The sequence below is a fragment of the Notechis scutatus genome, chromosome 1 (genome assembly GCF_049901735.1).
Source record: "Notechis scutatus isolate UNSWTSFEM ecotype Mainland chromosome 1, rNotScu1.2, whole genome shotgun sequence".
Taxonomy (NCBI): Eukaryota; Metazoa; Chordata; class Lepidosauria; order Squamata; family Elapidae; genus Notechis; species Notechis scutatus.
Window position 1 is genome coordinate 274,650,246 of NC_142009.1, and position 15,577 is coordinate 274,665,822.

At 39.4% G+C, this 15,577-nt stretch overlaps 1 protein-coding gene across 10 annotated transcripts in view; it reads left to right on the forward strand.

Moving 5' to 3' along the window:
* PAPLN (papilin, proteoglycan like sulfated glycoprotein) overlaps positions 1 to 15,577 on the forward strand; it is a 98,251-nt gene that overhangs the window by 32,547 nt on the left and 50,127 nt on the right. For all 10 annotated transcript variants that reach the window (XM_087951633.1, XM_087951634.1, XM_087951631.1 and 7 more), the window contains one exon: positions 11,407 to 11,522. In XM_087951633.1, coding sequence (XP_087807759.1) covers positions 11,407 to 11,522 — 116 coding nt within the window. The remainder of the gene's footprint in view (positions 1 to 11,406; positions 11,523 to 15,577) is intronic.

Below are 15,577 nucleotides of genomic sequence, written 5' to 3' on the forward strand. Positions count from 1 at the left end.
TGTGCTGAGAGACAAATATCTATCAAGTGTAACTCAGTGGCAATGTTTACAGCTACAACACTTGTAAATATTGTCAGCATTTTCAGCAGACATATTAGAACAACTGATTAAATCTTTCAAAATTAAAAAAAACCATTTCTTTTTATAGAAATTTATTAATAAATCATTTAATATGCAAAACTGGAGAAAGGAGTAGAATAAAGAATGAGATACTCCTATTTTATCTAGACAATGGGAAAGTATTCTTCTATAAGCAAGAGTGTCAATTGACCTTAATTTACATGTTATACAAGAAAAAATAATAATATATAAGAGTTTAGGAAGTTTTCCTGTATAGGAAAGGAAAGGCCTCAGTACTCATCAATAATTGGTTCTAGGAGGTGTGATGGGTACCAAAACTGATGAGTACCAAATAATTTTTTCCCGTAAGAAATAATATACAAGGCACCAGACACTGACAGGTTCTAGGGTAGGCATTAAGTACCAAACAAATGAGTCCCGGGACAAAATTTTCATGGCAGGATGTGTTGAGAACAAAATTCAACGAGTTTCAAAGCAGTTGAGTACCAAGGTACCACTGTGTCTGGTTTCTCCTGCAGCCACATCAAAATGACCACGGGAGACAGTAACCAAGTAGGGGGCACATGTCTGATGTAGTTGATATGACCTGGGCCAACCCAATCCCTGAGTATTTCATCAAGCACATCATCAATGAAGCTTCTTAAATCAAACCTGTGGCAAAATCTGTGTTGAGAGAACAGAGAAAGCTGTATTTTAAATCTCAAATAGTTGAGGCTGACTTTAAGTTACATCCCTTGTGGACTTTGAAGGCAAACTCATGAGGATATCTCATAACAACAGTTTGTCAGTCTGTGCTCCATTCAAAATCCAAGAAAGAAATTTGACTCCATAGATTGAAATCTTTACTGAAAATTAGTTGTAAATTCTGAATTAGATCACATATACAAAGGGATGGAATTGTTCCCACCCCAAAGTTCAAAAGATTCTTCCAATTAAAGTTCTGGATATGGTCATGTGGGCATCTTCAGGTGGTGATGAGGCCTCTGTCCGTTGACCTTGACATATTTTGATAAAGATTGCAGTTGCGAAGAGAAAGAAGGCTAAGCAAGGAATAGAAACTTAAAGCAGAATGTTGGCAGCGAAGATGCAAAGCAGTAGAAAAGATCCATAGTTGGAAGGCATAGGATAGGCCTGCTTGTCCTATCAATGAGCTATGAAGTAGATGGAGACAACGTTGTGTAAAGAAGAGGAGAAATGGTTGTTTTCAAGAAAGCGATGGAACAGCTAAGTGCAAATGGGAATGCACTCTCAGTGAAAGTGACATAGTTAGCAGACACTTTTTTGTTGTGAAACTACAGGTAAATTAAGAAGGCTAGGATGAGATGACTCATTCTTATTTTTTCCTCCAGACAGAAGGAGAAGACATCAATCCCCCAGACAGGAGTAGATATCAGTGAAAAACAACAAAAGTGCTTCTCTAAGAAGAAGACACAGACATTTGCTTTCTATTAAGATAAATCTGGGATCACTCGCCCTGTTATGCCATAGTGTTTTGTTTGGTTTTGGCTTAGCACAGTGTATGAATCCAACAACTGTGAGTTACAAACTATTGTCTATGCCTCAGTATTTTGTCTGAGCCAGCTCATTGTTCCACTCTTTATGGATTAAATAAGCAATGATTTAACATAGTATTGAATCAGTCTGGCTCACTCTTCTTAAGACTTCATTTGAGACTCTATGTTTGGAATGGTTAGGAATTGTGTATGCCTTCAGATGTGCTTAACTGTCTTTAAAAACAAAGAGCAGGCATTACAAAATGGTATAACACCACTTTCTGACTTAAATCATGCTTTACTGCATCCTTGAAAGAACCAAGCCAAATATTGAATACCCAAGCAATTGATCCAGTTGATATTTGTTTACCATATTAATCTTAAGTAAGGGATACTTCTACATGGAACTGAAATGGAAAATCTCACATTTAGAATGAACAGTTTCAAAGCACTTCCACACAAGGGCTTTGTACTGGTCCAAAACCACTCTGGATCATTCACATGATGCTGGCTGGCTTGGCAATTTGGCTCTGCTGCAATTGATTAAAAACTGATTGGATTTGTCTGGCTAACCAGAAAGACCAGGCCAAGAATGAACTCCATAGGAAAGCTATAGTTAACTTTATTGAGATTGGTACAATAACAAACTCTTGCAAGTCTGATTGTGCTGTGCTACCTCCTTTCCTAATTTATTATACCCGTGTGAATTAAATGTCCCTCTGAGCTGCTTTAACCTCTTTTTTTATTATTTTGAAATTAAGCCTTGTTTTTCTCATCACATTGGTAACAGATCTAGCCTAGTCAAGGTCATCTTCCTTATGTTTTGCAGGACCAAAGCTTATTGTCTGGGGGCTGTGGCTGTTTTATTTTGATGACAATATTGTGATTCTTTGGAGGAGTGGTGCAGTGGCCTAGAGGTGGCGCTCTTGCTGAACAAAACTCCACATTGATGACAGGAAGGGCACCCAGCCAATAAAACACTCTGTTAGCACCATTCAGTTGCTATTGTGGCTGGCCAGTGGCCAGCGGAACTGGCGGCAGAATTGGACAGTGAGGAGGTTGGGGAGGAACATGGGCCAATCCTGGAATGTGGGGAAGGTTCTGATGAGTGTTCTGTGTCAGAGGCAGAAATGGGGCCAGGGCCGTCTGACAGTTATCAGCTGCCTTCTAAGTCAGAGATCAGTGGGGCAGAAGAACAGCTGGAGCCTGTTCCCTTTGTGCGCATGTGCAGAGCTGCCAGGAGAAGGGAACAGTTAAGGAACAAGGGTTGACTCGGGAGTAAAGGCACAGGTGGACGGTAAATGGCCCCCTCCCATAGGAAATAAAAAAGAGCAAAAGGGGAGTGGGATTTTACAGGAGACAATTAGTTTGTTTAATTAATGTGAAGATTTGTTCATGACTCTCAAAAGCCTGATAAAGTCCGTGACACCCTTCAAGGGATTATGGGATTGTTCAATGAAGATGATGATTATTGTGATTCTTTGGAATTTGTGAGTAGCCTGTCTTTCTCCACAGGTGAAACACTTAACTCATCTTCAAGTCCTGGATTTCTTATCATTCCAATTACCTTAGAGGATCTTGTTTGTGTTGCTTCCTTTCCCATGCAGTACATATGTGTGAAATTGACAGTATCCTATCAATTGCTCATCACAACGCACGGGAGAAATTTACATGTCACAAGGATTGGATTATTTTTTATTTTTCTTCCCTAGCAGATAGAATTGCTTTGCTCACACACATACAACATTGGAAGAACTATTGATCATGCTGATCTCTCCATGTTCTCTGTGTTTTGAGGTTAAGCAGAAGTTAGGACAATAGCAGAACAGCTTCCTGACAGTTTGGAGTAATTGAAAGTGGAAACAGCAATGATAGAACAATGCTGGTAGGAATAAGGTCATGTTGAGGTAATTCCCCGTTAGGAGAATGAGCGCATACAGGGAGACGTATTTGAGAGTAGTGTTTCAATAATACACACACAGTACACAGACACACTGTACAGTAAATGTAGGTTTTTACTTCTAGACAGTTTAAGCAAAGTTCAAGATAAGCAGTCCAAAAGTCATTCACTGGTAAATCAGTCAGTTTTTCAATCCAGGGATAATCCAAATATCAAATTCCAGTGTCAAAAACAGTTCAGTATCAGACTTACATTAAATCCAGTAATATCAGTCAATTAGAAGCAATGGGCAATACTTTCCAACAAAAGGAAACAGAGATACACTTACACTCTCTTCTGAGACTCAGACTAAACAACCCAGGTTTCTGGCTCCATCTTATGGCCGTTTGAGAAACCACACCTAATTACAGTTTTGCATTTTCTTAAAGATACAGTTTTTAAAATGTTTATCCTGGTTTATATATATTTCTAACCCAAATAGCTGTTAGGTGACCCATATTCCTAACAGGTCACATGATTTTAATGTTCCTCCATTAAAAAAAAGTTTTTCTCCCAACAAAAGAGGTTCTTTCCAATTTCAACTTTTGTTTTTCCTTTATTCAAGCAGAACAAAGCCTCAGCTTTATCTTGACATCAGCTTATAGAAAATTCAATTATGACAATGGGCGGATTGTCCTTGAAGACCTGAACGAGATTTCCTGGCTTGTCTATAGACCTCTATGGGGTGGGGGAGCAAGCAGAACCTGTTAGAGCAGGGGTCGCCAATCTTTTGCACCTCAGGGACCACCAAACTCATAATTTTAAATCCCATAGACCACTAATATGAATTTTGATTGACAGTGGCTTGCTGACATTGGTGGGAAAGTCAGTCCCATATTCCAGAGCTGCAGTAGTTACAAGACTGGCCCTTTGGTCATCCCAGAGCAGCTCATCCATGGCAGGCCGGTGCACCTGGGTGGAGGAGCTGCTCTGGGATGACTAAAGGGCCAGTCCTGTGACTACTGCAGCTCTGGAATATGGGACCGACTTTCCTACCAACATCAGCAAGCCACCCCGGGACGGATTTCCCTCCCCTACCATTGGTCTTATCTTCCAGTTCCAGCTCGCATGGCTCTACTCAAGTTAAGAAGGGTGGGGGCCAATGGGTGGGCGGGCCATGTGGGCTACTCAAGGTAAGAAGGGTGGGGGCCAATGGGTGGGCGGGCCATGTGGGCGGCGCAGCCTTGTGTTCCTGCGGGCCATGTGGGTGATGCAGCCTTGTGTTCCCACGCAGCCTGGATTAATTGCTTTGGGGGGTGCTTTGGGGGGAAATTTTATCTGCGGACCACCAAAATTTTCTCATGGACCACCGGTGGTCCGCAGCCCACCCCGGCTGGTGACCACTGTGTTAGAGAATTTGTTGCGTGCAGTCCTGACGATTGACTACTTTGGATTATTGTAACTTTCTAGGCACTAGCTGGTCTACACTTGACCTATGAAAATTAATTTATTGTTATGTAGTATGCTGCTCTTTTTCTGCCCCATCATCTGTTTCAGCCTTCACTTTCATCATTTTATTGACTTTTCCTTGCCCAGCAGATTCCTGTTTTGTGCAAGTACCTTCCCATAACTGCTTGATAACCCATGGAGTTATTTTGCATTTTACATATGCTTGCTGTCTTTCATCTAAAAAGCTTTTAACAAACCAGCTGCTGTCAGTGAATCAGTAGTTACAGAAATGATGGATTTCTTTACAATGGAAATGCTTTGAGCATTGTCTATACACGTTTATTGACTCCATTTTAAGCATCTTCTGTTTCATCCCTCACTTTCATCATTTTATTGACCTTCCCTTGCCCATTAGATTCCTGTTTTGGGCAAGTGCATTTCCATAACCACTTGATAACTCGTGGAATTATTATGCATTTTACATATATCTTTCATCTTGAAAGCTTTTAACAAACTAGCTGCTGTCAGTGAATCAGTACTTACAGAAAGTGACTATAAGAAATGGGTTTCTTTACAATTGAAATGCTTTGAACATTGTCTACACACATTTATGGATTCCATTTTAAGCTCATGGCAAATAAGTGAGTTTCATAACTTTATATAAAGATTGGATATGGTCCTTTACTGGGTACCTAACCAACCTTTTTACAGAAACTCCCATATCTCTTTGTGGCAAGACTTTTATGGTCTTAGCCCAAATCATAGTCAAAATGCAATCTAGGTCTGTTTGGTGCCTGAAGAAACCTTTTACAAAATTCAATTTTTTTCTGAGGTTTTTTTCCCTCAGCTAACAAAATATACTTTACATTTCACACCCTAAAATTCTACCATGGATGTCCATGTTTGGAAAATAAAGTTCTTTTCAGTGCTGCCTATAATATAATCGTAGCTGCAGCTTAAAGTGGCTTTTAAAAGAAATAAATAGAAGATGCCCCATTAGCCATACTTGCTAAATAGATGTTCAAGTTACATTCAGAAATCAGAACCACTGAATACCAAAAAAAAAATTGATATCAAATGATGAGGTAGGCTATTACATTTGTATCCTATTGATAGGAGTTTGACAGGCATTCTCTCACCACTGATGGCAATGGGCTTTGGGACAAAACTATACTATATGTAGCCCTTCTGGTGTTAACTTTTTATGTTCTTAAGAATGAATATTTTCCTGTGAGTTTAAACATGCTCAAGGGTGAAGTAGAAACAATATTATTTATCATCATTTTACCCATGTCTGATATCCTAAAAATAATCACCAAACGAGATGTTGGCCATTAGCACATACTTCTGTTATTTTCCACGTAGCAGCCATGAGGAAGCGTGAACAGATTCAGGGCCTTGAGAAAATTTAGCCTTTTCTTTCTCTGCCAAAGTTTCAACAGAATGCCTCTTGAAATATGTTATTTGTATTTCAAGGGAAGATCATATCAGTGCCAGTGAGGGATTTCTTTGAACTTTATAATCTTTTTGTATTGTAGCACCTGCTGCTTGGAACAATCTTTCCCCAGATCCCCAAATTCTTTAGGAAAGCTTTAAAAAACATGGTTTCTCCGTTTCCCTGCATTGAGTCAGGATGCTAGATAACGTCATCTTTGCTATTGTTGGTTTTAAGGCTAAATTTGCCTCCTACTTGTGAGTTGGACTAAAACTTCTAAAACTGTAGGATTAGAATACCTGCCAGTCAAGTCAAAGGGAATTACATTGTATTGAAATCTACATCTTCTTGGCAGTTTTTAGGATCCTGCACCTGGGTCAGCAGATTAAGATTCAAGCCAGGCTTCCTAAACTTTTACCAGCTGTTCTGCTTGTACCAGAACAAAATAGGCTGGTTTGGTCACTTCAGATCTGCTTGTTCTTTTGACATAACGTTTCAAAACCTTGAATAAAATCATGGTTAACACAGTCCAGTAAATGGTGCCTTTCCTATACAACATACAAGATCACCTTCATAAAATTTACCTAATACGGCTTTACAGTGAGAACAAAAAAATGAATAAGTTCTTTATAGGTAAACAGAAATAACTTTTTCTTAAAAGAATTAAAAGAGAGCATGCACATATACCCATTATCACAATATTCCTTTCCAGGATAAGGTACATTATGGAAGGCTTAGGAAAGGAATAGTAAGCTCAAGAAATAAAATTTGGTGAGGGGAAAATGGAAATCTGGCCACATTTAGTTTATATCAACATCTTTCACTACTCTTCTCAATACTTTTCTGTCCTTGCAAACTCCTCCTGCTTCCACCTCCATTCATTTCCCAATGATCTCTTGAAAAACAAAGATCTGTTCTGCATCCTGCTATCCAGTGGTGAGATTCAAAATCTTTTACTACCGGTTCTGTGGGCGTGGCTTGGGTGGGCGTGGCAGGGGAAGGATACTGTAAAATCTCCAGTCAGAGGTGGTATTTGTCGGTTCTCCGAACGACTCAAAATTTCCGCTACCGGTTCTCCAGAACTGGTCCGAACCTACTGAATAACACCTCTGCTGCTATCCTTGCTAAAGCCGCACTGGATTTTCTATAAGTAATTCATTCTTATCTTCATTGCCATCAGAATTCTGCCAGACACCTTCGCAGGCACACTTGAAAAATTAATCCCTCTCTGCTTTTTGCATTCCACAGGATTCCACAGTCACCTTCTTCCAATTGTTGGGCAGAAAAACTGTCTTTACCCACAAAATTAAACAAGTAGTGCTGCCATTGCACTCCATAAAAATGCAATAAGCAAGTTTTCATGTTTCTCCAGTTACATCATCCGCATTTGTAGCTTTACCATTTTTCATTAACCTGACAGCACTTACAGCTTTTTTTTCATCCATTATTTCTTGGACACTAAGCTGCCATCATCCCTTCAGTTCTGTTGTATTGCACTTCATTTTGTTATTTTTAAGCCATTCATTCCTTATTACCTGTTTCCAGGCCAATTTTTTTACTATTGTTAAACCGTTCTGTGTTTTCTCTGCTTGTTTCAATCTTATCCAATCCTTGCTCTTTGAACACATTTTTGCAAATATTTTCTGTATTTATATGCATTATACTAGGTATTTCCTCATTTTTTACAACTGTCACTCCTACAGCTTCATGCTTGTCTCACATACAGACTCTTTCAGTTCTTCATTCCTCCGAAATATATTTTTCATACTTCCCATTGGTGTAATTCCAAATCCTCCTGTGATTCCTGTAATTTAATATTTTTCATTCTCTTACAAGTATTCTGTTTTTTCCACTTCTTATACTCACTTTCTATCTATTTTATGGGTAGATAAAAGATTTATTTTCCATAAAGAAATCTTACTTTCTAGTTTTTTTTGTTGTACTGTTTTGGTACTTTTTTCACTTCTTCCATTTTATTTCTTCCATTTCCCCCACTATTCACCAAATATTAACATCACCAGAAATAATGTGTTCCTCATTTGGTAGCAAGCATCATTCTTGGATCTTTAATTCTGCCAAAACTTTAACATAAAACAAAGCGTACTTATATATCCATTGCCTTTCGATGGGTATGCATGAACAGACCTAGTTTCAAGTCACATATTCAAAATGAACACACTTTTGTCTAAGCATATTTTCCACATATCATTTTCACTCATTCTTGGGTGTCTGAAAGGCCCAATAATATTTCCTATATTATCATCTTGTCCTTAATCATTCATTCATGTCACTTAGCAGATGTCGTGGTTATCAACTGATAGGCCCATTGATATTTATTGCTACCTCTCATTATTCCCTACTTATAATGGGGACAGTGTTAGTCTATTCTGGCAAAATTGGAAATATTGCAAGCACAACCAAAGCCCAGTTTTACCATAAACATGTGGTGGTATTCGACCAGTTCTGCACGGTTCGGGAGAGCCGGTAGGAGCGATGAGCAGTGGAGGCCAAACCGGTTATCTCCGCTGCTTTAATGGCTCTGCTGCTGCACCCACCCACCCACCCGGCCTCCCATACTCACCTTTATCCGCTGAATTTGAAGTGCAGCTGCTTTGCGCGGCACAAAATAGTGCCGCGTGGCAGCTGCTGAAGCGACCGGGAGATCGTGCAGGCTTGCAGGAGGTAAGGTAGAATGCCTCTGCACCTGCGCAAAGTGTGCATTTGGCGCATGCAAAGTGTGTGCATGCGCACAAAGCGCGCCCACCAAACCACGCCCACCGAACTGATGGCAACAATATTTGAATCCCACAACTGGTTTACTCTATTATATGCAAATTAGGATCTTTAATCTAGAAACTGCAGAATGATTAGGAGATACAGTTGTATATTCCCACACTTCAGAATATATTAGGCAAAATACTTACAGTGCTTTTTTAAAAAAAATCCAGGCTTGGAGTTTCAATTTGTTAAACTAAAATTTAACAAGTTTCAGTTTCAGTATGCACATGTAGACAACAGTTTGGAATGGAATTTGGTTTTTACACTTTTTGTCTGTTTGAGATTTGGAATTCTTAAATTAAATCTTATTCATATACAGTTTGAAATGTGCAGGATTACATAAAATGAATGAAAAGCCAGAAATATATAGTGGTTGGTTCAGAGGCACCTCTAGAATATGATTGTTGTTATGTTGCAATGCAAGCCCCTTACTTGCAACGTCACAACACACATACAAAATGGGTGGAGCTTGCAACATCACAACGGTGTAAAGCTTATTTCATCAGATCTGCTGGAATGAAGGGTGGTGTTGTAGGAGAGAAGGGGGCTCTTTCCAGAGAGAAAAGAAACATTGGAGTTTGGAATCTGTGGTGTGCGGGAAAAGACATTTCACAGGGTGTACCTAATATGCAGATAGTTGCTTTAGTCTGGCAATATTTCTGTCGATAGAAGAACCATAAAGAACTACTCAGAAGTAATTTCATGTGTCATTCTTGATGTCAGCCTTGGAAGCCATATTTTACTTGGAAGCTTCTAGGCTGCCACATTTGGATGATGTTAATTGGAACGCTGACACATATACCCTACACTTGTCCTCCTTCCCCAAGGACCCTTCTGAGTTAGTCTTAATTATAGCCAAGAAGTTATTTGGCCAGGACCCAGTGTTTTTCTGGGATTTCTCAAAATAAAGAGGAAACATGGGTCATCATTATTATTACAGTTATGATAAAGGTAAAGGCAAAGGTTTCCCCTGTCCAGTTGTGTCCAACTCTAGGGGGTGAGGTGGTGCTCATCTCTGTTTCTTAGCAGAGGGAGCCAACGTTGTTCAAAGATATCCCTGTGGTCATGTGGCCAGCATTACTATATGCTGAGGTGCACGGAACACTGTTACATTCCCACCAAATTGGTACCTATTTGTCTACTCTCATTTGCATGCTTTTGAACTGATAGGTTAGCAGGAGCTGGGGCATGTAACGGGGACTCAGCTCAGGTTTCATCCTAGGCCATCGATTTTCCAGCTGACAAGCTCAGCATCTTTAACCTCTGAGCCATCGCACCCCCTTTCAGTTATTATATTAACCATGAATTGAAGAGCTCTTTTTAGATGAATGTGCTCAAATCATTCATCCCTTATTACTCTCCTTATTACTTGAGTATCCTTGGACACGTCAAGGGAGAAAATGTCCACCATGGACTTCATAAAATGAAAAGAGCAGGATTTACTTATGAATGCTAGCAACATAAACCAGGTTTTTAAAAAATGACTGGATTTCAAATGTAATTTTCAATCCTCTTTAAGTTGCCATATAAATATTTTGCAAATGTAATGAGCAACAGAAATAACCTTAAGGAACAGGAGGAAAAGTTGCAACCAAGACAAGGATCAGATAAAAAAAAAAATCAGAGTCCAGGTGAGAAGTGTAATTTGAGAAAATGTCTCAGACATGTCCCTCCCTAGCTCTCATGAAGAAAAAGGGGAAATGGAGGGAAACACATTCAGACTTGCAAGATTCTATGGCTATAAGCTTACACTAAAAGTGGTATCAGCTTGCAGATTTTCGGTTTCTAAGTTTGTTTACCTTGGAAGGCTGACAAAAACTATGTCAAAAAGAACTTTAGAAGATAATCTGGTATAGACAGCTCACTCTTTTAATTGTTTTTTGGATTCCTGGAAAAACCCATACATCTTGCAAAAGTAATCAAGAATAGATGATTCTCTGAATTCTGTGCCTTTCTTCAACTATTCATTGGTAGATAGATAACTCTTTTTTGAACTGAAACAAGATAAATCTTTTATCTTCTCCCTATCCTATGTATATGTGTGTGTGTGGAAAAGTGTACGGGACAAATTGATTCTCACTTATAAGATTGTAAGTTGCAGCATACTATTTCTTGAGCATGGATAGAAGTACTTAGACAAATCGTCTCAAGTGTGCATACCACTGAGAGGCAAAAGTAGGGGTGCGACAAATGGGGTTGTCATTGTCCTTCAACCATATCATATTGTTGGAAAGTATCTTTATGATTCCAAAATGTTGACCCTCTTGCTGTCTAATGAATTGTTCTTACAGGCTCGAAAAGCAAAGAGGCAAAATGACTTCTGGGGAAGTTGGGGAGAATGGGGTGAATGCAGCCGGAGTTGTGGGGGAGGCATCAGTCTTCGGCAAAGGCCCTGCTACTCACGGAGGTAACAACTGTTTCCTTTACCATTCAGTTTTCTACTCCTTAAGCTGTCTCATTTACAAGAAAGGATAGAACAGATCTTGTATGGAAAATTAAGAATTATAGAACATTAGGCAGATTTATGAGGCCAAAAGTTGCCTATCTATTTAATGGGAGATGTTTTGGTCTTGTTTAGTTCCTAATGGTGCTTGTTTGGGTTATATTTAAATATATTGGGGATCTGGGTGACTGCAAGAAGTGGCAACATATGGGAATGAAAAACATAAACTGGAGGATGTAACCATCATATACCAACTTCGTGTTAATGACTGTCACATGGCATACTGGTTATATTTTCTTGATCAATAATTTTTTTGGATAACTAAATCAATTTGTAACTTGATTTATCCTCTGCTCCAAGCTATTAGACACCTTTAGGCAAGCTGTTGTCTTTCTCCTCCCATTAGTAGTTTGAAAAGGAACATCAATGTTGGTTTTGTTGAAAGGATTAAAATTACAATGCTCTGAATAATCAGCATTACACAAATACTCAAAGTAAATAGCAGCAAAACTTATAACAGGATGCGACCTTTTATTTTGATTCTGGCCACAAGGGGCAGAAATGGACTTGAAATAAACTCTATTTCCACAGTTTTAGGTTGCAAAGTCCCTCTGCGTTTTGCTCAGGATTAGCAATTTTGACATTAGCAAAATCCTGGAAGGCTCAAAGATTTTGTGCAGATGTTACCTTTCTGTTAAAAGAAGAAAGGTAGAGAGATGGAGGAGGAAAACTGATTATTTGGGAAGAAAGCACAAAAACATTTATTCCCCGCCCCAACCAGCAATTTGGATTTGATGACTTCCCAAGTCAATGCCCATGTGAGGTTTGAAATAGCTTCCCTCTCATTATGATGCTAGACTTTTTCATGCTTTCCTTCTTTGATTTATTCTACACCAAACTTTCCAAGAATGAGATAAATGTGATCATTGCCTAAGAATTCTAATTTAATTAACTAAAAATTATTTTTAAATTGTTTATACCATTGTACATTTTAAATTTGCCTTGTAGTCTCATGTAGTGGAAAATTAATTTGGAAATTGTTTATGGCTCTTTCAGGTATAAATATCTTTATAATAACCAGATCTAAACCCTGAAAGAGTCTCTTGACTGTTACCAAGCTGAAATTCTGAGTCAGAGCTGCTTTGTTTGTAGGCATAGTAGAGACATTGTAAGCATGGCATTTTGCAGATACTAAAAAAAGCCTAGAATGTTACATCTATATAGCAATAAAAATGCCTGAGCCTTACGTGCTAGGGCAAGCAGAGCTGCACCCATTAGTTGCAATGTTCTGGAGGATATGTACTAGTCTTGTATAAACAAGGCCAGACATTAAAAGTGTTGAATGCTAACGTAACAAATGTTTGTTAAAAATCAGTTTGTCCTAAGGTATTGCGAAATTACTAGATATGCCTTCTAGATGAAGGTCTCTGCCATCAACTCTCTCTCTCCTTTTTTTTTTTTTAACCTTTAAATTTGCACACACAGAGGATTTAAAACCAGGCCCCTCAATAATAACATGTCTGAAGATTTCATTGCTTTATTTTTGTAAATGTTGCTAGAAAGATCTGGTTTTGGAGGAGGAGGGGGTTGCTATTTGTTTTAACCAGGGAGTGTCCCCTTCTTTTCATTTATTTGAAATCAGGGAGAAGTATGTTTGCTTACCTATAGAAAGAAAAAGAGCTTAAATTGCTTCCATTGCAATCATGGAATCATAGGATTGGGAGGGACCTTGGAGGTCTCCTAGTCCAACCTTCTGCCCAAGGCAGGAATCCTTATTCCATCCAGGACAAATTATTGTCCAATCTTTTCTTTAAAACCATTGGCAATGAAGCACCCACAACTCTGGGAAGCAAGCTGTTTCACTGACTAATTGTTCTCAATGTCAGGAATTTTTCTTTAGTTCCAGGTTGGATCTTTCTCTAACCAGCTTCCACTCATTGCTTCTTATCCTGCCTTCAGGTGCTTTGAAGAACAAATCAATCCCCTCTTTCCTGTGACAGTCCTTCAAGTATTTGAAGATGTCTATCATGTCACCCCCTAAGTCTTTTCTTTGTTAGGCTAAACATATCTACTTCCCTTAGCTATTTATCATATGGTTTAGCCTCCAAACCTCTTATTATATTTGTTGTTCTCTGTACTCTGTCTAGGACAGGGGTTGCCAACCTTTTGGACTTCAGGGACCACCAAACTCATAATTTTAAATCCTACGGACCAGAGACCCTGGGAAAATCCCCCAAAAAGTCTGCAGGAAAATTCCCCAGCCCGTTTTCCTACCGATCGATCATTCTTTATTTGGGATCACAGGATACCGTCTCCAGCTCCATTCTTGGGGGGGAGAGAGAGAGACTTTTGGCTTCATGCAAGGAAAGTAGAAGAAGCAGCATAAGTCTTTCTTTCTCTCCCCAAACTCTGCCAGAAATGAATCTTAGTCACACCAGCACAGCGTCTTGGAGCAGGATGTGTTGCAGGGTCTCAAAGACTCATTTCTGGCAGAGTTTGGGGGAGAGAAAGAAAGACTTTTGCTGCTTTCCTTGTGTGCAGCTAAAAGCAGAAGAAGAAAGAAGTGGAAAGAAGCAGCCCAGTGGCCAGGCCAGGTGTGTGGGGTAAGTGGGGCAAGTTCCCCTCTCTGCCCTTTCCCCCCTCCCCTCACTACCTTGTGTTGTTCACAATGCAAGTGACACAAGCCTTGTGTTTCCACGCAGCTGGATTAATTGCTTTTGGGGGGGTGCTTTGGGAGTGACATTTCTCTGTGGACCACCAAAATTTTCTCATGGACCACCAGTGGTCCCTGGCCCACTGGTTGATGACCACTGGTCTAGGACCTCAGCATCTTTTTTGTATTGTGACCAGACCTGGACACATTATTCCAAGTGTGGCCTTACTAGTGCAGTGTAGAGCGATACTATCTCTTCTCATGTTCTTGATGCTATCCCTCTGTTCATACAGCCTAGCATATGCATTGTCTGTTTTGGCAGCTACACATACTGCTGACTCCTACTTAAGCAATGGTCCACCAGGACACCTAAATCTCTCTCATAGCTTCACAGTTGAGCCAGGTGTTGCCTATTCTGTACCTGTGCATTTGGTTTTCCTTCCTAAGTGCAAAACCTTACTTTTCTCACCACTGAATTGCATCTTGTTGGATAGGGCCCAATGCTCAAAGTCAGGGGTGTCAATCCTGCATCGTCACGGCATCGTCACGTGATGTCTCACGACTTTTTCCCTTTCGCTAAACCAGGTGTGGCTGTGGCCAGCGCATGATGCATATGGTCCACGGACTGCGAGTTTGGCAGCCCTGCTCAAGACTATCAAAATTCTTCTGACTCTTGAGTCTATCTTCCAAAGTGTTAGCAATTGCACCCAGTTTGGTGTCATCTTCAAATTTGATGAATGCCTGTTCAATCCCTTCATGTAGGTCTAGACAAAGATGCTGCAGAACATTGAGCCCAAGACAGAATGTTGAGATACACTGAATACTTCCCTGAATGTAGTTCCATTGAGGACCACACTCTGGATGTGCTTAGTCAGTCAACTGCAAATCCACCTGGTGGTGGCAATCAAAGTTATAAATTTGGTTTAATCAGGTCTGTGAAGAGTGTGCCCCCCCCCACACACATATATGATATTGCTGTGAGAAGAGTCTCCTGTGAGAAATACTAAATAGATTACGAGCATTTCCCTATTCTGATAATTGAACAGTAAATTCCTAAATACATTTAGAAAAACAATTTTAAAATTAACCACTTTTTAAAAAAAAAAAATAGAGGAATGCGGGGTCAATTTTTTCCTAGTCTTTCAGCAAGCAAAGATGTACTAGATATTTGCATAATTTTGACCTTCCAATTCAGAAAAATATTCTTTATATAACTCAAAAGCTTATATTCACTGTTTAGCCCATGGAAAAGTATTATTTTTCTTCTTATTATTGGACCAATATTTGAGGGATGCCATTAAAATTCATCAATACTGTAGGCAATCTCTTAACTGAAAAAAAAAATCAATTTTTCCATAGAAGAAGT